The sequence below is a fragment of the Mchenga conophoros genome, linkage group LG10 (genome assembly GCF_057382185.1).
Source record: "Mchenga conophoros isolate Kocher_MC1m ecotype Shallow Benthic linkage group LG10, M_conophoros_male_GT1.1, whole genome shotgun sequence".
NCBI classification, from domain to species: domain Eukaryota; kingdom Metazoa; phylum Chordata; class Actinopteri; order Cichliformes; family Cichlidae; genus Mchenga; species Mchenga conophoros.
The window spans coordinates 28,586,237-28,607,067 of NC_140535.1; the positions used below are offsets into that span (position 1 = coordinate 28,586,237).

Consider the following 20,831-nt stretch of genomic DNA (forward strand, 5'->3'; position numbering starts at 1 on the left):
CACACACTCTCATATATGTACTCATATATGTACACACACACACACACACACACACACACATTCTACAAAGTTCTGTACACACACACCCACACACAAATACTCAAGGCACCAAGAGTAAATTTGGTGTTACTCTATAAATGCAAGGGAAAATAATCATTGTGGTTATTATTATTAGTAATCGCTTTGATTATGAAAGTCATGGTTAGTGAATGTTTGTTACTTAATTACATAATGGCTCGTAGATGAAACAAATGGCTAAATGAATAAAACTGAAAATGTTTTAATGCCTCTTCTATGAGCCTAATTTAACAAAGGCCTTGCGCATGATTATTGCTGATGTAATGGTCTCGAACTAAACAAAGGAAATTTACCTTCTGTTGGTCAGCGAAGACGACATCATCAGCACCATGCAAGAGCCACATGACAAAGTCACATGATGCCACGGACATGAATGGTTGAAAGGATAACATAGAAGAAGAAAAAGAGGGAAAGTGTGGGGGGTAGCAGGGACAGGTGGGGGGCATATGGGAAACATACAAAACATTTTGAAATGATGAAAACATGTCAAAATAATAATAAAAAAACAAAAACAAGAATGTTAAAGACATAATGACAAAACAGAATAACAAAAACAAATCGTAAATTGATAAACAGAAGTTTTTGAACATATAAAAAATATGTTATTGAATATATGAGGTACTGGATATTTAGTTATGGCTGTTAACAACACTGAGAATATCAGTAAATAACCAAACAAATAAACTAATTAAGATATTGAAGACTCAGCCAAAACTACACACCCAGAATTGCCTCATGCATCCAGTTGACAGCTTTTCCTCTGGCATTTTTTTCCCTCTGTTATTTATTTTGGTAACAATTTGGCCAGATCTGAATTTTAACTTGTACCCATTCTAGTAGGGCTGATTGTCTTTGAAAATAAATGACATGTCGAACAGAAAATCAATTTTAAAATCAATACAAATCAATTTTAGTTGTTGTTGTGTTTTTTTTGGTAACAATAGAGCTTAAATGAAAACAGAGGAAACTCTGCAGCTTTGGGAATAAAACCATGCCAACTAAGTATGATACACAACACAGCAGACAACAATAGGAACACATGAAAAATCTGAAGAAATAAGTTCTACGACAATCTAAAAAAGCACATGTGGCATTTGTTCTGAGGAATGCATTTGTAAAAGCACTGAGCAGATACACTGCCATCAGCTGCATCCTATTTCAAGCTAATGAATAGTCACAACTGCATTAGACAAATGTTATTAAAATGGTGTGTCAAAAAGGAAAGACTTGTTAAGAACAATATTGAGACATACAGATCTCACACAGCAGACACATCATACATCAGGAACTTAAAAGGAGCAACTACACTTACAGCAAATACTCCAGTGACCAAACACACATGTTATGCTTCTTTACACACTGCACACTGTTAACCAAAATGACGTTTTAAGGTCTGTGAAAACCACAAATGACAGCAATAAGCAGTCAGACAGGTTAGTCACTTAGCAGTGCTACTGGTTAAAATTTTACTGCACACAATGACGTTAAAAACCTCAACCCGGGTCTGCTTGGGCTTTGTTGATCAGTGTCAGCGATCTCCCTTTTTCTTGTTTTTCAGAAAACGGGCTAAGTATTCACAAAAAGTATTTGTGGAGGAGCAAGTTATTTTTGGTCCATTCCCTTAAAACATTCATTAGAAAATCCTGGTCTCTGCTTCCTACTTAGTCACAGCTTTCAGTCCCAGTCAGATAAAGAACAATTGGCAGTGGCTATCCATGCTCTGGCGTAGCCAGTCAATACATGAAGGATGATTTTGAGATGCTGTTAACACGCTGCTGTCTGGCTTTTCAGAGAGAAATGGAGTGAATGCACACTAAGGGGAGGATTCAACTCATGAGCGATCTGGGAGAAAACAAGTTGTGATTAAATTGAGTGGATGAAACAACTGAAAGATTCACCGAAAAGACAGATATCCTTCTGTCATTTTAAAGAATGGCTCCTCATGGTTCGTTCAGCTGTGAATGTAACAACACTGCGGGACCAACCAAACTGTACTTTAACAACTGTCAGATCAGCTTAACTATATGCTGTGTCTCACCTAAACAGATAACAGGGTAAGAACCAGAAATAGCTTTCAATACTTTAATAGCTCCTCAGTATGTGAGATCTTAATAGTAAATTGTTTGATCATTTTTTGGGCGGTTGCCTTCCCTTTTTTTGCACGCTTTTTTTTATTTTTTTTATTTTTACAAATAAACAGATACATCTGAAAATTAGCTTTCATTTGTCATTAGCAGCCATGCCCGTTAGCGTGAACAAATGGCACATTGAACATACGCTGATTTGATGTTTAGCTTTGTTTTTAGGAGAAAAAATGGTGCAAAATAAATGTTCACTGAATCTACTTTAAGATCAACTAAATATGTAAGTACACTAGAATTTGCTTAAATTACGAATGTTTTTACTCAGTAAAAGTATAGAAATTGCAGCATTCTGTTATGACACAAACAGAATATGAGGTGTTAGCATGGACCCTACTACCTTAATGTTTATAGCAAATAATAGCATAAACAATTTGTATGATGTAGTGGTATGAGTTTTCTATAAACCACCTAACTTTATACTAAGGTGTTAGCATGATACCTCTACAAATAGCAATTAAACTACAGTAAGTATCCTCTACACCTGTCAAAGTAAGCGGCTCAGTAGATAAAGCAGGCCTGGTAAAAAAAACTCATATATTCCAACTGCACAACAACGGTCTCAAGAATCTAATTTTGAATATTAATGAACAGGCAAGTTGTGTTAATTCTGCAAACACAACACTATGTCAGATGGTTAACCTTTAAGTGTTAGTAAAAATCTAAATTTTTAAGTATTTGAGACAATTAGCAAAGCTATTCGATTTCTTTGTCAATTTTCACTCTGTAGAGGGATTCTGAGCCCTCCTATGACCCACAACAAATATAAATGAAAACTAGATGCAATGCCAAGCAGGTAAGAGAGGTAAAGAGACACAGCGCACACTGCTGGACTGGCATACTCACTACGGGCCATACTGGTGGCAGCAATAGGGGGTGGTATCTCTGATGAAACTGAAAGATGGTGAAAACAAAATGAGAGGCGCTGGAGTCCTCAACAGAAAAAAACCCCCTCAAGGATGGGACTGTTTCTTTTTGTCTCTTGGTCATAAAGAATTTGCCTGGATCACTGACAAATCTAAATCAAATCTAATGTGTTAATATGGACATGAAATGATATGAATAAATGCAATTTTATATTTCCATTTGATATTTTCATACTGATTATATACTGGTTCTCTCAGGGTGCATTGTGCCACTTATAAGAACACAAAACTTACTGTGTAATTCTGGCCCAACCAGTAGCATTTACATGCTCACTAAGCTCAGATCTTTGCTCTTTAACAGCAATGGAAATGTGAGCGCTTGCTAAGACATCATTTCTTCTTGCTGACAACCACTGACAGCTATTCATCTAAGAGTTTAAAAAGCTCATAGTTCTTCAAGTGTTAGATATTGTAAACTAGTGGGCTGCAAATACACTAAGAATCATAACATTTAGGCAGTTTACAGGAATAGGTTTGTTCATGTCCTCCCACTGATCCAACTGAAGCCAAATGGTTCACAACTGTGGTTTCCTAGGTTCCTCCCACATTGCATGCATACATGCATTTTAGATATTTGCAAACAGATTTAGAATTTTCTTGCCTGAAATACTGGGCTCAGGTCTTGACAGCCCACCTGGGTTTAAGACCGTGGCTGCTTATAGCGCCTCGATATTTAGAATGCATAAAAGGCTGAAATGAACAACTTATAAGTTGACAGAAATTATGCTCCTTTATCTTTTGAAAGCTCAGGCCTGTAGCATTAAATTAAGTTCTTATGAAAGTAAAATTATGGCCAGATTTACCAAAATTTTGCAGCGCTTGTAAGACTTTTGAGGAAAAAGCTGCATTCTTGTTTGTACAGTAGTGACTGTAACATGTCATATTGATTTCTTACTATACCTATGGCAACTGCCTTTTGTTTTGTTTACAGCAACAACATACAATTACTCGCTTAACAAAATTATAAGCACAACAATCAGACACACACACTCACCCAAACACTTAGGCGCTACAGCACTATTACACTCTTTACACCAAGTTAATTAAATTCTTCTCTTTAACTCTCTTTTAAAAAGACGCAACTTATTTGTCCCTAAAAGTATTATACGGCAGAAAACATACACACAATGTAAACAGCTGCACATTTCCCAGTCATGCTTCTGGAACTGAAGCTTTTGACAGTGGTACTATGAAGTCAGTGCACTGTGTTGAAGAAAATGTAATCAGAAAATCTATCCATCTTTCTTCTGATTATCTAATTTAGAATCACGATTAGCTGGGTACGTTGGGGCGAGAGGCAGGGTACACCCTGGACAGGTCGCCTATTTATCGCAGGGCGAACACAGAGAGACCGACAACCATTCACACAATCACATTCACAACTACGGCCAACTTAGAATGTCCTTAGACCGTGGGAGGAAGCCAAAATACTCAAGAACCCAAACGGTGAACAAGCAAACTCCACACAAAAAAGTCCCAGCAGACTGGTGGATTCAAACCCTGGACCTTCTTAATATGAGGCACTGGTGGTTAGCACTATTGCCTCAGGACAAAAAGGTCCTAGGTTCAAATCCGATTTACATTTCAACACTATTGTGTTGAAATGTAATTGGCAAGCATGTCGAGCTGTTTTCACTACTTTTTAGTTCTGGCTGGAAACTTTTCTGCTGAAGTTTACTTGCACTGCAGTGTTTCAGTATTTGGTTGTATTTTTTCACTTTTCAACATTCTTCTAAAGGTTGTAGATAAAGTGAATTGGTGAAATGTTTTTCTGTGTGTGTATGTGTGTATTTTTCTATTAAGGAAGATACAATGCATTGAGCTTCTGGGTCTCTGTATTATACGAGATATTAAAACCTCTTCCTGTGTAACAGTAAGCACAGTCTTTTCTCAAAGAAAGCTACACCTCCCTCCTCCAGTAATCTACTGCAAACTAGTAGTTTTTTTATTTTCTTACTTTCCAGATATTAATCTCTGTGTCTGAAAACATCTAATATCAAAAGAATGGGAACCCAAAAGATCTGGGGCAGTTGAAGACTGGAATATACGTAAAATATATGCAAAGACACCTGGTTTTTAAAATAATTACCAGAAATGATTCCATACATCGTCGGATAATGCAACTATATATAGTCTTTAATTTAGGCGACTTCATAGTCTGAAGAGAGTATATTCCTTATATAACATTCCCTGACTGAACTACTGCAATGCAGAAGTACATAATTTTTTTTTAAAGAAAAAAAAAAACCACACCTTTAAGGCGTCATGAGACAAAAAACACTAAAAAAAACAGGAATTACAAGCAGGACTGTTGCAGAAAACAACCTGCTCTTTAAGACCATCACACATATATCTCTAAAATGATCCTGACACTGCATAAAAGTATTCCATTTGCTATATTAGGAAAAAAAAAAGAAGAAGAAACTAATGCTGATTGGTTGGGGGGAAAAAGAAAATTCATAGTTCTGGGGCACTGGATGATGATTCTGTGGAACACTGTGTGATCAGTTCTTACATCCAGTTGGCTGTAGCATCATTTAGTAACCACTCATTTTTTTTAACACAGAGAACGGTGAGGGTAAAATACAACGGGAGGATGGAGACAAAATGCAGACGAATATAAAGCAGCCAAGACATGGAGGACAGAAACTTACTTGTGACAGAATACCCTGAGAAGTCCAATGGAAGAGAGAACAGATGAAAAACCAGATGAGAAAACAATAAAACAAAGAGAAGAAAAAAACAATGAAATGAGAAATATGATCAATGAAAGAGGCCAGCTGCCCTGTCAAATCGTTAACCCACTGTCTATTGTGCCTTACTGAGTATTCTGTTCACACAAAGTTCTGCTTCTCTCTGTTTTACAGTTGATAATACTGGTACTGTATCAGCAACTACAGTAGAAAATACTTTTAATGACTTCAAGGTGTCGATCAAGGTAAGGAATCTGGATTTGCGGCTGATAATCCCCCCCTCCCCCCACTCTGATGCAATATAACAAACTGATTACAGCATCTAATATGATTCCTCCATCAAATTTTAGTCAATTTTTGTAACGTCTGAGCTGAACTTCAAGTTAAAAGGGTTTCCAAAATAAGCATAATGAACACAGGGAAGAGATTTGTTTTTTTTTTTACTGCAAGCAAAATAAGAGGATGCTGAGGAGCTATTTCTAAAGGGGGGGGGGGGGGGGGGGTGAAGAAGCACACAAATGGAAGTGTGACATGAAGGCAGGCACAAAATAAGACAAAGATTTATTCCTGACCTTGGTTTGAAATGCTGACTGATAAAAAGCTCTGTTTCCTCTCCCGTGAATTTACATCCTTATTATTTTTTACTATGTTACAATGTGCAATCACTTGTTATCATGTTAAACAGCAGTTACTGGATCATTTTTGCTATATGATTTGGATTTGAAAGAGAATCAAAATGCAGAATGTACGCGTATTTACACTACTATCTGGCCCAATTTATACTTCAGTGAGAAGCGTGTGACAAAAATACACTCAAAGTCACATTTCATGTCAGGCCGACACATCCTGGTGATGACAAGTGTCACATACCTGCTCTTTGATGTAAAGTTTGCCCCATATGTCTAACTAACTAAGCTGTGATATATAGGAAGCACCAAGGGCAATGACAAATATGTCCAGAATATCCACCAAACCCGCTTTAACGCCGTTAAATAGAAAATGTTCTTGACCTTCTAAAATATCCAGTAATTCATCATGCTCTGCCATCACTATCAGAAAATATAAACAATTCTCAGCAGGACTCGATGTGTGGCTGCTACATTAAAAATGCATGCTGTCACTGAACTATAAATACAGAGACAACACTCCTTCACACTGAAGTATAAATCAGCTTTAAGAATGTGCACGTACTTTGCAGAAAGCTTTCAGTAAATCACCTGAGCTGTGGGCTATGAAGACGAGGGTTCATTCAGACTTACACGCTGCAAACATTCACCAAAAAAAGAGGTACATAAAAGTGCTAGGTGATGAAGGAGAGGTAGGTTACACATTGCATCGTTAACCCTATTAACAAAGTTGGATCATGGAGTGACGGCGTCGTCGTGAGTTATCGTTTCTTCTGGCCTGGATGGAAAAGGATTGCGCTGGGGGCTTGGCATGAGAATAGAGGAACGTAAGGGTGAAAGCATCTGGGCACAGCTAGACACGGGGAGGCAGCGGAGTGAGCTACGGCATTAGGTTCAAAGCATTTGGGTCAGAGGAGCACTTAGAGCAGGAGCAAGAAGCGAGGGGAGTACTTACGGACTGGCTCAGTCTTGAAAGTGCTGGCCTGGCTGCTCTCGCCTTCACCTTTCCCATTGATGGCGGACATCCTGACCTCGTATGTAGTTTCTGGTTTCAAATTAGTGATGGTGATCCCAGTCATGTCTGTTGGAGGCAAGGTGGTGTTATTCCATAAAGGTGTACAGTGACCCGAGGAATTCAGAACTGAGACTCTGGGAACATTTCATATGTGACCCAATCATGTTGGCTTTTACCAATTTATGTGAGGTTGGTCAGTGTGGCTGCCTGCGTGCTACTTACCTTCTCATAGGCCGCAGTAGAGTAATGCACTAGTCCACCCGTTCAAGATTGTTTTCATTTTGTTTTTTACACTCACACTTTGCTCTGCTTCCCAAAGTAGAGATCTCTGTCTCCTCCTTTCGCTTAAGCTCACCACAATATAATAAAAATGGGGTATTTCTCCTATAAGTTGCTCAGAATGATTCAGCGGGATGCCTGCTGTGGCCTGATCCATGTTAGGAGAAGAAGATTTCCTACATGAAACCTTGGAACTACAAAAAACCGAGGCAGTAATTCCATGCTGAAAGCTTTTTGTTGACACTTGATGCCAGGACCCCACAGGTGAACTACAATTTTAATGAGTTTATAACAATGACTCAGTTGCATACAAACAGCAACCACAATGACCAATAGAGGGGTTATTAATTTTAATTGTATATGTGAAAAACAAATCCCAAGAAGGGCATAAATTGTAATTGCAGAGGGGCTCTGTGATTTTATATTTCAGGTTCTATTGTTGGGGGGGAATCAAAGATCTATTGTTATACAAGAGCTCTCAGGTGTATTATTTTTTTTAAAGGCCATTGCAGTGATCTTTAAATGCCATTTTTCAGGGTAAATTCCATTGATATAACCAATAATCTCCCAACAACAACAACAATCTATATTCAATAATCTACATTGAAGTGTAATACATCTTATAAAATTATTACTTTCTAAAACTCAGTTTTAAGATTTTTTTAAGTTTACAATTTGCTTTTGACAGTCACGTTGTTCCTTCCAAGGAACAGTTGAGATTTCAGTCACGATACACATTCACGGTCTTGACATTTGTTATAAAACTGAGTTGGCTGATCTCTCAGTGTGCTATACAAAGAATAGTAATTTCATGGATGAGAACAAATCTAGGCTGTGAAAACCAACTGAGAAACATCTCTCCATTACTGTGACCATTTATGTCTCAAATTTATGTATCAGTGAGACGGACTTGCAGAAAGAGCTGAGCATAAGGCTGCTCGGGGAAACTGCATGAATACAGCTTTCAAGCATTAGAGCAGATGAATTGAGAACTGGGCTTTTAGCAGCAGCATAAAACTGATGTCTTTGCTGAGTCCATTAATGGTCAGATTAAATTTTTACAGCCAGCTCAAAGTAATATACCTGTGGGGGGGGGGGGGGGGGGGGGGCATGTTGGTTGCCTCTGCTTATGTAAAAGGTTTTCTCCACAAATAAAACGTTATTAAATTCGGTGCATCTTAGTCAGTGTCTTTCAACATTACTGCAGCACTAATATTGTAATTACGTGTACAATGTGAAAAATTTACTGTTATTTCCATAAACAGTAAGGACTAAAATTCAATATTTGGTTAAAAACATATAAAAGGACATCCAGATACTGGGTATCTGAGAAAATGATTATTAGTATTAAGGATTTGTGATTAGATTTAATTATAAAAATGTATAATATCCAGGTACCGATTAGTATTAATAATTTTCAGTCAAAAGGTAGGTAAATAATGTGAAATATTACTTGATATGCTCACTGATTTTAGAAATAGGTCCTAAAATGATGTGTTTTTAATTAATGCTTATTTGAATTCACAGTAACATCAGCCTATCAATAGTGCGAGCTCGTATATCTTCAATAAATCCCAAACTAAAGACAAAAACACTAAAAGAAAAAGAGTATTTTCATGTATAGAACTGAATGCTCCATGGCCCCAAAACCACTGCCATCAAAAACACATCAGTGAGAAATACCAGTCAAGCACTGAGGTAGATTACCATTAAGATCTACTCTGCACTGTATACTTTATGCATTATGGGAAAGCAAATGTGAGTATTTTATATTTACACAGAAATTACTACAGACTATATGGATACACAATGCATGAAGCTACATATGATCTGTTAGTACATGCAGAAATATTTACACAGTGCAGAAGTAAGGCTGTTTTATGTGTGTGCACACAGCAGCATCAGTACCTATATAGCATGGACCCACAGTGATATGGGTGTGGTATCTATATCTGGCAGTACTGCTTTTAAACATGTGATGGCAGCTCTGGGTCACAGTACTGTGACAGACACAAAAGCCTTTTTATTGACACAGTTCAGCCACTTGATAATTCAGTATCAGTAACAATATACTGCCTCCCTTCATGGCATATTGTAGCTTCAGTAGCTAGACCTTTAAAAAATGATATTACAAGTATCTTAGGAAATACGATGTGTTTTGCAAGGTCCTTTCACAGCATGTGTGTTTCAAAATCGCTCAGATTTATTAGACACAGAGTGGTTTAACTAGCTGTATGAAATATTTCTGACAACACTGACTGTTTGCGTGTGGGTCCATGCATTTCGTTTTGTGTACACGCTCACATGTCAGGCGGCTCATGGGCCTTGAGCTGACAGCACAGCCTGTCAGCCACTGACTGATACATCCCATGTGGCAGACAGGACGAAAACCATCCAGATTTGCAGGAGCCACAAACCCTCAGCGGGACGGGGATATTATCTAGGGCCTGTCAGTGTCGGAGCTGACTGTCATTTAGGCTATACTGTGTTCCACATCTCTTCTTGACATCAGCTACTGTCATGTTTGGATTAAATGTTGTCGCAGAACTGTTTTCGGCATGTAGGAACTAGACATAAAGACATAACAGTCGCGGAGCTGAAACGCTGTGCTGCGTTTCTCTTTGCACCGCAAACTTTACAGTGGATTACCCTGGAATTTAATGTTTAAATATTATGATTAACAAGAAAATCTCAAGCCTTGAGCCTTTTTTACCTAATGGCAGAAATGAATAATTCCATAGATTTGCTGACAAAGATGGACTCTAGAGTCCTCCCCTTCAGGATGGCTCTTAAAGTATGATGCATCAGTTGGATGCTAAGAATTAAAGTGGCCTAAGTGGTACTAAGGTGTGGATGATGCAGCTGATGCCGACACGGAAAGTGGTAAATAACAACCCTTCCATCCACTGCGCTTCACTGAAAGTATGTTTTTCAGGGCTCTAAGGGGAAATGTATGGAAGAGATGACTACTCAGGAATCATAGCAAACCTAAATCATACAGAGAAATCTTTGTCCCAGCAGTCATTTTCAATCTCCTGCTAATGGCTAAATGAGGCTATACGAGCCCTAAACTTCCATAATGGCATTTTTTGTAAAGGCTACCACTTCTACATGTGCTTGTTATACACAAGGAGGGATAATCCAGCAAATTTAGTTTGCGTTATGACCGACTCACCATCCTCAACATCTTCCTCCTTGCCAGTCCAGTCCTGGCCAGGCAAACGCCATTCCACTCTATACTTGATAATTGGCACTCCACCCATTGAATCAGGCTCCTCAAACTTTACCACTGCTGTGCTTGAGAAAGGCTCCACTTGTTGAATTACAGGCGATGACGGCACCTCTGCAACGGCAAGCAGGGAAAATAATGTGTTAATACTTTTTTCAGTTTTCAAAAGTTTTTTAAAAAGCAAAAAAAATTACAGCTTTTCATAAACTGCTTTTAGCTTCCATTGTGCACACTATGTTCTTTGCTCTGCTGCAGTGTGGGGAAAAAGAAAAACAACAAAAAAAGGACTAATATTTAATTTTAGGAATCGGTTTGATTAATTTAAAATAGGTTTCAGAGCTTCATAAACTCTTCTTCAATCGACTAATTTGAAATCTAGCAGCAGCAGCAGCAGCTCTTATCATAGCGGTTTTATATTTCTGGCTGTATTTGCATCTCTATCCTCTCTCTCTCCCTCTTTTCATGAAACTCATTTCAGCTTACTACAAAAATGTTACCATGCTGGAAAAGTGCTCACGTTGTGGCTAAACATAGGATGGTATTTACCACAGTGCAATTTCAGTCCTCACTTGAGATAACAATCACACCCACCTCTGTGAGTACTATGACAAAGGTCCTCACTGACATCATCAGCATTAACTGTTTTCATTTGCGAGGCTTTTTTATCAAACTTAAGAGAAAATGCTTCACATTCATTAATTAACAATTATGACACCAAGTTGCAGCCGTGCTAACTGTGTGCCCGGTACTCAAAGTTTGCAGGGACAGTACAACTTCAGCTCATCCCTGGGATTGATTTAATAACAAAATGAAACTTTCCTCTGTGGACGATGTCATTCTGTTTTTAATCTTTCAGCCTTTACGATGCTAATCAGTATATTAGTTCTGTGGTACACTGGTCTATTATTTGTGTCCCATGTAAATCACTGGTTAAAAAGTGACAGTTTCTTTTATTCTAGCCTTTTTGTTGCATGTTCATGTCAAGGTAAAACATCTAGATACAGAAAAATGATCAGGTCAATGCACAGAGTATCGCCTTACTGGAAATAAACCCACATGGATCCAGGGGGATGAAGTCTTTTGACTTTGCTGACATTTGCCGCCACATACTAAAATCATGATTAAGATATGTGTTTAAACAATTATTCCACGTTATTATTAATTCATTTGTTTGGTGTAATGAACATTGCAATGAAACAGGTTCACTAGCGAGGCTGAAGCACGTTAATCTTCTTTGATATCAATCTGCTGATAATTAAAAAAAAAAGCAAACTGGGATGACTATGTCACTGTCAAGAGGGATTAAACTAATTATAAGCTCATCTGCATATGTCTGCACGCGTCCTGGATCTGCTTACCCAATGATTTCTTTAATGATGCCTTTTCTGGACTGAGTACCGTGTCTCAAATAGCTTCGTTTGGTCGAGCTCTTTGCCTCACATTACATGCAAAAATGTTCTCACGGACATAATTGCAGAGAAAAGGTGTGGAGACTTATTTACAGGGTTCTTTTTAGGATAACTCTGTTTGGAAGCAGTCACTTTAGGCATACAGACGAGTTATGCAGCAAATTACAAAAAAGACCTCAAAAAGCCTACAGGATATTACACAATGTCAGCACAGGGTGTTACCATAATTAATTTGACCACCCCGCATTTAGACAAGGTCCTGAGCGACCTTCTACTTCTAATGGGTCCAAAGCAATTTGCATACCAAATGAAGCTAACGCGAGAAAATAAGACTTAAAGGGCAGTTCCGCTGTGATTTCAATTTTCTTCCATTGCCTGTCTAGCCTGTGCTCTGAGTGTCTCCAAGTCCTGGTTTGTTTTTCTTCCCTATTTATACTGCAGGATGCCTTTGTGCTTCCTCATACACAAACACAATGCCACTTTTCATTTGTATCCAGGCAATACACGCATATCTTTGCTAGAAGTCTTTTAATCATCTGAAGTCAATTCACACCATCCTGACTACACTTTCACAAGTAGATGCTTCAGATCTGCGCACTGTTGCTCTAAATACAGACAAAGCAGATAAATTAGTTCATCATAAATTCTAAATCTTTCATTCATACTTCTCATTCATTACCACTTGTCTTGCATACAGCAGTGGTTCCATTTGTTCCTGCTCTGCTAGAACTTCTGATGGAGATTTTTTTATACCTTTGCTTCCTAAAGTAGCTTCTGATTGCATTCAGAAATTACTTTTACATTTTTACTGCTAAACTGATCGACCTTTCTCTTGGTTTTACTGGTGAGTTGTCAAACCATTTGTTTTTAGGTGGTTAGATCCATATTGGGAATATGACTCTAAAATTCAGTCCATGGCAGTGGTTTGTGAAGTTCTTATTTCACTTCTGCATAAAAGACACTGGCCAGCCTGGAAACGTGAAGTCTCGTCATTTCATTATTTAGAGTGTTTCTTTTGTTTCCCCAAGACACTAAAAATTTCACCTAAATGGGAGTAATTTCTGGTTAACAAACCTGCTTGGATAAGAAGGAATTCCTTGGATTCAGAACCCATCACATTGGTCGCTGTGCAGTTGTAACTGCCAAAGTCGTTTTGAGAATCAGGGGTAATCTGAAAGACAAAAAGAAACAAAAAGAGACAAAAACACCGAGAAATATCAGGTTATGTCTCAAGTTTTTGGATGTGAACACAAAAAAAAAGAAAGAAAAAAAGACTCTGACTATATGCATGACGAACTTAAACACAGTGTAGATCATTAGGGTGTAGTCTCACTTAATGCTTTTCTGCTATTTAGCATTTGTGTTAGATCTGGAGCCTGGTTGTTATGCAGATGCACAGATTTCTTGATTTTAATCATTACCCATTGGTTCATTAACACATTATAGTCCATTTAAAGTTGGTCTGGAACTACTTGTTAGCTTTTAATGCAATCTTTCACGTTACTCTTTAATCTCACTAAAACAGTGGCTTATATTAGCCACAATTCATTCTTGTGTAACAAACAGAAAGCCTTTTGTGAGCTACGACTCTGTTTTTTTGTGTGTGCGTTTTTGGATACTTCTCAAAAACAATAAAAAAAACGGAGCTGCGTTCTAAGTAATCTGCCAAACTATGTCAAATATACAGAGCATGTTTGTGTATTTTGTGCCTCTTTATGTCAGTAGAAATCAGCATTAAGAAGACAGATGCAGCACACCTCAAGGTAGCTGACGGATGGTGTGTTATAGATCTTCATATTAGTGCTGTTGGCAGTGGGCAGCTGGAAGCCGTCTCTGAACCAAACCACCGAGGCTCCGGGATGAGCCTCCACCTCACAACTGATGTTGGCCGGGTTTCCCTCCCATGTATATACTGTCACCGAACCCAGGATCTTTGGAGTATCTGAAGGAATAGACAGGGGAGTGAGGATACTTGAAACAGATAAGCAGATTGTCAAAGGTTTACTGAAATTACTCAGTGGAAATAAACTGAATCTGACAAGTTAAAGAAAACAACTCTTATGGTTGGCCAAATTTATGCAGATGACTGACAAACCCGTGGAACAAACTCCTTTACTACACATGTGATGCATTATTAGGTAGTGCAGAAAGTAGTACTGGATACTCAATGGGGAGAAAAACAGATGAAACAAAAGAAGACATTCTGGGTGATGTAGGATTCATCAAACAGCACAATAATGACCCAAAATATCTGCAAGATGAAACAGCCAAGATGTAAATACTGCATATAATCAGCTGTATGTGAGTAAAACGTTCACTTTTACAACAGTCTAAATTGAATCCAACAGGAATCTGCTTGTAAAAAGCAGCACTGATTTTTAAGTATGTGCGGTATAATAAAAACTCCAAGCTCTGTTGAAAAGTCTAAAGGACAGAACGGTATCAGTCAGTTGGATATGGCCATTATATCTTGTCACGAATGGCAGTATTTCCTTTCATCCTTGAAGCTCTTCTCCACATTTCTAGCAGCTTTAATCAAGGCTACCAGTAAAAATACTCGATTTAGAATTCATGGCAGCAGAAAAAAGACATGTAAAACACACTCACTACGGAAAAGAAAGCAGTCGTGGCAATGGTGACAAAAGCTACAGTTTTACAGAATGGTAAACAGATGCTAAATGAATTCTAATGCTTTACTTGTGATCTATAAATTTAATGCCTTTTATGGTATGGATTTATGTTTTACAGCCAACTTGTGCTGGTTTTATAAGACATGAAAATGCTTCAGAGAGTTTATGAATGTGTTACAAATAAAAAAAAACCATTATAACTAATAATTATAAATTAGCACAACCACTTAGTTTAAAGAAATAGCACTGCTCGGGGTTTGATGACCAGATTATTTTTCTTTGATTTCTTTAATCTTATATGTGCCTGTAGCATACTTATGGATTATGCAGCAAAAATCAAATAAACGACTGAAACCAAGCAACAGTTTGACCAAGCTATTTTCACTTCCTACATGAAATGAGTTGATACCATATAGCCAAACCTGTTACACTGCACCCCAATTTTTGACAGGAAAACAGACAAGAGTAAAGGTAACGGACGGTAAAGTTAATTAATTCTTCCCTTCATTGTTTCCTTTTAAAATCTCCTGCTCAAATCACTGAGCATTGATTTTAAATTCAGTGAAGTATGCTTTGCTTCACGAGTGCCGTAAAATGCAGTGGCCCCTGACACTGCCAGGGCTTTACTTCTGACCCTATCCTTTAAAAGTCTGCAGCATGCTGCGGCTGGGATTGATGGACAAGGCTGAGTCAATAGGTGTTCCATCTCCTGCAGCTCTGATTAGATTCTCACTCTTTCTGTCAGTGCTGCTTTTGGTCTCATTGACTCTATAGGGCCTGCGACTTGCCTGTTTGATTTCTGCAGGCTGCTAGCCTGGTATAGGTGAACATAGGAGGAATGCATCTGCCACATAGGGTTCATACATATCAAGTAGGCTGCATAGAGCTCATGTATATTAAATAGACTGCACAGTGCCCATAATGATATCATATAACAAAGTGCATACAAATGCAATAGTTATACAAAAAAGATGACAGCGTCACATTTGCATGACTAGTACATTCATACAAAAGTGGCAGCAACAGCGATACTTACTACACATAATATAAAGACTGCATTACTATTAGAAGGAATTTAGTCTTTTTTAGTGGAACACTGAAATAATACTCCATAAAACTCCCAACCAAAAACCCCTGAACTGTTTTACATTCAAAGTGTTTCCTGTTCAGCTTCTTTGGGGAATTAATCTGTAGTATGAATTAGTTTTTCTTTCTCTCATTGATCTGTCAGTTTCATACAATATGTAATCAATATCAGTATCGCAGAAAGAAATGCTGTCTTATGCCCATACACCAAGTAGGTGAATTAGCTTGTCTTTGGCTATCAGGACATCCTAACTTGAATGAATAATTGGCTATTGCAGGGGTTACTCTTCAGTAGAACTACAGGCAGCCAACAATGGCTCTGTGCAGCTTCAATACTAAAATATCATCATGCTTGCTGATATTCAGCTCTTAACAACCGCAGGGGAAAAAAGCCATGCATAAGTCTGTAATAAAAAGCAAAATCTAAAGTTACAATTTCTAATTCTCCATCCAGCAGGACTAGGAGAATCAGAAAGAGTATGTAACAGGTGACCTGCTTGGAGCTCAAACAGTGTTTTCATTAGACATTCATGTTAAACAAACTTCAACCTCTGACAAAATGGAAGTCAAACAGAAAGGACATTAACACTTTCCTATCAGTCCTTCAGGAACAAACCTAGACATGCTCAGCCTAGCTAATGGGATCATGCTGTGAGGCAGATAGGAACTTCCATGCTTCGATAACGTCTCCAATGTGTGAGTGGGTGAGCGGTGATAGAGGGGACAGTGAGTGAGAGCTGTGCCCACGACAAAGCACCTTTTCTTATCGATAATTGCTTGGCAACAGTAAATCAGCTACCTGATAATTTGATGATTACTCTAGCAAGCCCTTAAACATCTCTATCAATGCTGAATTGTGATTATATCTCTAAGCAAATTACAAGCGCACTGAGCACAGGGGCATATTAATCCAATTAAGCATCCATTGGCCTTATTTCCCTCTCTCATTCTCTCTCTCTCTCTATCTTTTTTTTTTGTTAATTAAGTAACATTTGATAGGCGTCAAAATGAGATCAAGTATAATTTTATACACATCAAAGCACTAGTTTATAGTTTGGTGCTGATGGAGCATTAAACCATCACCAGGGTACATACACTGTACTATTAGGGTCATTTTGTTTTTTCTTGGTGCTGTAGCACAGCGGTCCCCAACCCCCGGGCCTCGGAACGGTACCGGTCCGTGAGTCGTTTGGTACCGGGCCGCGAGAGTTGAGGCTCAGATGTGAAATGTATGGTTTTCAGGGTTTTTATCGGTTTTCAGCGTTATTTTGTTATCGTTTTGATCGTTAACTCTGTTTTCCTGGGTCTTTTCAAGTGTGTTATGAATAAATCTTCTTTTTTTCGGTACCGGTACTAGTTTTATTTTGTTGTATTTATCCGCGACACATTAAAGGCTGGTCCGTGAAAAATATTGTTGGGCATAAACCGGACCGCTGCTGTAGCACACTGGAGCTTTGTAGTGTCTATATAAAAAAATCAAACTTGTTGAAATTGTAATTCTCCTGGTACACCGCCCTAAAGATCAAAGGGGCCAACAGTCTCGCACTGTTGACCCTTACTTGGAGTGTCACAGACTCTCACGGTTGACCAGCTGCAGAAAGTACAATTTAGGCTTTACAGCATTTCTTGCAAGCTTCAAAGAACATGTCCAGTCCTGCAAAGACAGATGTGAAAAATGCCCACGATTAAGATCCAGAACTTATTTTTAGTCCTACGTGAAACAACGTCAGCTACACTATGGAGTATATTCAAATACTGTTGCTCAAAAATAAAGGGAAGTTTAAAATCTGCTGTGTACCCCTGAGTGTACCTTTTGACTGGTACCATGCCAAGATGGATGATGAATGTTAACTCTCCATCAAAGGTAATGTGACTGTCCCTGATGGGCTGAGACAAATGCAACCATATGACAGAAGGAAGATGCTGAAAAATGACCAAACTTCAGTCAAGAGAACATCTGAGATGATCCATCCACAACACGAGGTTAGTCATTGATATGCTGCTGTGCGCTCTGGATGATTCTGAACTGAAATCTTAGTTCGCCTCTGATTGATTCTTCATGTGTGGCAAACTGTGAGCCAATGGGCTGTAGCTACATTGTAAGGTTTTAAAAACTGAGCTTAAAGGGACACTGCACATGAGTAGTGCTAATGGAAAGCCAGAGAGGCTGACAATGACCATAGATTGTTTTTAGAGGCTTCTTCATATCAAATAAAAGAAGATAGATATTAAAAAGACATCAGTAAGAACTAGGATCCAAAAGCAGGGTTGATACCTGATTTCCTGAAGAGTTGTTCTTAATTACCTGTAACTGCTGTAGTACATTTAAAAACACTTACGACACAATGTTATAAGAATGTTATTTTAAATTTAGACATATGGAAGTTTGCTTTTGTTTCTTTTGTGCTGTTAAGTCATTTTTAATGCATCAGCTAATTTGAGAATGGGCTTGAAGATGATACCCTCACCCTTAAGGACTTTAACTGATCTTGTTACTATCTGCGATAACATTGGTCACCTTTCTCACTCACTATGTGCTAACAGACGTCTCCGCATTGAATCATACTTGTTATTAATCTCTGGCTCTCTTCCACAGCATGTCTTTTATCCTGTCTTCCTTCTCTCACCCCAACCGGTCGCAGCAGATGGCCCCGCCCCTCCCTGAGCCTGGTTCTGTTGGAGGTTCCTTCCTGCAAAAGGGAGTTTTTCCTTCCCACTGTCGCCAAAGTGCTTGCTCATAGGGGGTCATATGATTGTTGGGTTTTTCTCTGTATGTATTATTGTAGGGTCTACCTTACAAAATAAAGTGCCTTGAGGCGACTGGTGTTGTGATTTGCCGCTGTATAAATAAAACTGAATTGAATTGAAAATTGATACTGTTAACAGCTTGGTATAAACTAAATAATAATGAAGTAATGTTAGACAAACCAAGCACAGTTTATCTAATGTTTGCTACACCTGACAGCACACATTGCCTCTTTAATGTCTAAATGCTTTTCTATCCTCTCTTTGTGAAACCAGCTCAAGGTTTTGGTGTCACACTGAGACCTTCCATCTAGAGACACCTTTTTGAATAAGCATTAAACATGCATATGAGGAGAAATATCTGTGTGAGATGAGAAAAAGATTTCCACATGCAAGGCAGCCACAAGGCAGCAGTGGTTTAAATCGATGTCATGAGTATCAAGTTATTCTTGACTGGAGAGACATGCTCTCTTGCTCTTACTGTTAAATTGCTAGTGCTATAGATTTCCTTGCCTACAGCTAAAACCATCAGCTAAAGAACAAAACCCGAGAAAGTTCTCTAGGTGCTGTCAGAAACCATTTTTGGAGACAGAGAAAAAAAAAGATCCAGTGCCTGAGCACAGATAGAAATCGACAAAAACATCTGGGCTCCATATATGGAAAGAAATGAATTACTGCAGGAACAAACTGACCTTCACTGCCTGATAAATCAGTATATTGTATCACGGTTAACAGATTTTCGTAATTTAACAATAGTAACTAACACTTTTAACATGCTCTTTGAAGACTGTTTTTTGGCTGATGCAACAACTTATAAAAGATAAATGTAGCAACAGAGTTTCCATAAAAGAATTCTTTTAGACACTACTCCTACCCCGTTTCCAACAGACTAAAATGAAACGTTAAAACGATGACATTTTATTAAGCAGATGTCAGCAGCAACAGCAGCTCTTATCAGTTTCATATTTGTACATATAACAGTGCAAACTTATGGTTATCTGTGTTGACAGCAAAGATAAACCACTGGAGCGTGCGGCCAGGCAGAGTTTTGTGACTTACAGCGGACTTCCAGGTACATGTGCCGGGCGTCCTGGCCGATGGAGTTGCTGGCGGTGCAGAGGTACTGTCCAGCATATGTAAACTGGACATTTTTCAAGGTGAGAGAGGACACCCGTGCATGACTGCGCACCACCACATTTCTATCAAGGCTCTATAAAGAAGAAGAGAAAGAAATTATTCTCACTTATAAACAGGTAGTTTTATATAAAACAGGGCTAAAGGGTCAGTCTGCATTTGTTGTTTTGCTAGCGCAAATGGGACAAATGAGTAGAAGATAAAGTGGGAACTATAAACTGAGAAAGCAAGAGTTAAAAAAAAGAAAAAAAATGTGACGACTGACTGACAGGTGAGCCATGTGAACTGCAGTGCAGAAATACCACAAGAACAGCGGGATGGAGACAACATAAAAGCTACAACTGCAATGAACTCTTCTGAGAGAGAATTTAGTATTCCTTGGATGCTATTAGCTGATAAGGCTAAATTTATTCTATGTTTTTTTTGTTTGTGTGAAGTGAGTGCCACAGGAGCAAACAAATCCTTCCTTTAAATCCTAAAAAAAATAACGTTAGTTATAAAAATCTTACAAATATGCTGCTAAAATTTATTCTTTTCTCATATATATATATATATATATAAACAGCAACAGACTGGACATCCTGGCCTCTGAAAAACCATTGCTGGGATAACTATTAAACCAGCGTCAGAGCCCTGGCTAATAACCTGCAAACTCGATTGCTGTCCTTACCATTTAGCAGTCTGGTTGCAGGGTTACAGGCAGTCTAATTGCACTTGGAACAGTATAACTGCACTTTTAACAAACAGCTTGTTAAATCTGGTTTGTATTTGTATTAAGAGATCACATTTATTAGCCTGCCTACTGAGCTAATACTGCTATTCCAAGCATGTGTTATGCCT

The 20,831-nt window shown here is 38.3% G+C and overlaps 1 protein-coding gene across 10 annotated transcripts in view; it reads right to left on the reverse strand.

Annotated features, from left to right (window-relative positions):
* Positions 1–20,831, reverse strand: part of ncam1a (neural cell adhesion molecule 1a) — a 269,401-nt gene that overhangs the window by 39,415 nt on the left and 209,155 nt on the right. For 3 of the 10 annotated variants that reach the window (XM_085289717.1, XM_085289715.1, XM_085289722.1), the window contains 7 exons: positions 19,917–20,067; positions 14,154–14,338; positions 13,471–13,567; positions 10,934–11,101; positions 7,420–7,545; positions 5,800–5,814; positions 3,066–3,113 (listed from right to left, as the gene is read on the reverse strand). In XM_085289717.1, the coding sequence (XP_085145843.1) occupies positions 3,066–3,113; positions 5,800–5,814; positions 7,420–7,545; positions 10,934–11,101; positions 13,471–13,567; positions 14,154–14,338; positions 19,917–20,067 (790 nt within the window). The remainder of the gene's footprint in view (positions 1–3,065; positions 3,114–5,799; positions 5,815–7,419; positions 7,546–10,933; positions 11,102–13,470; positions 13,568–14,153; positions 14,339–19,916; positions 20,068–20,831) is intronic. The other 7 variants (XM_085289718.1, XM_085289716.1, XM_085289724.1 and 4 more) reach the window with 3 other exon arrangements.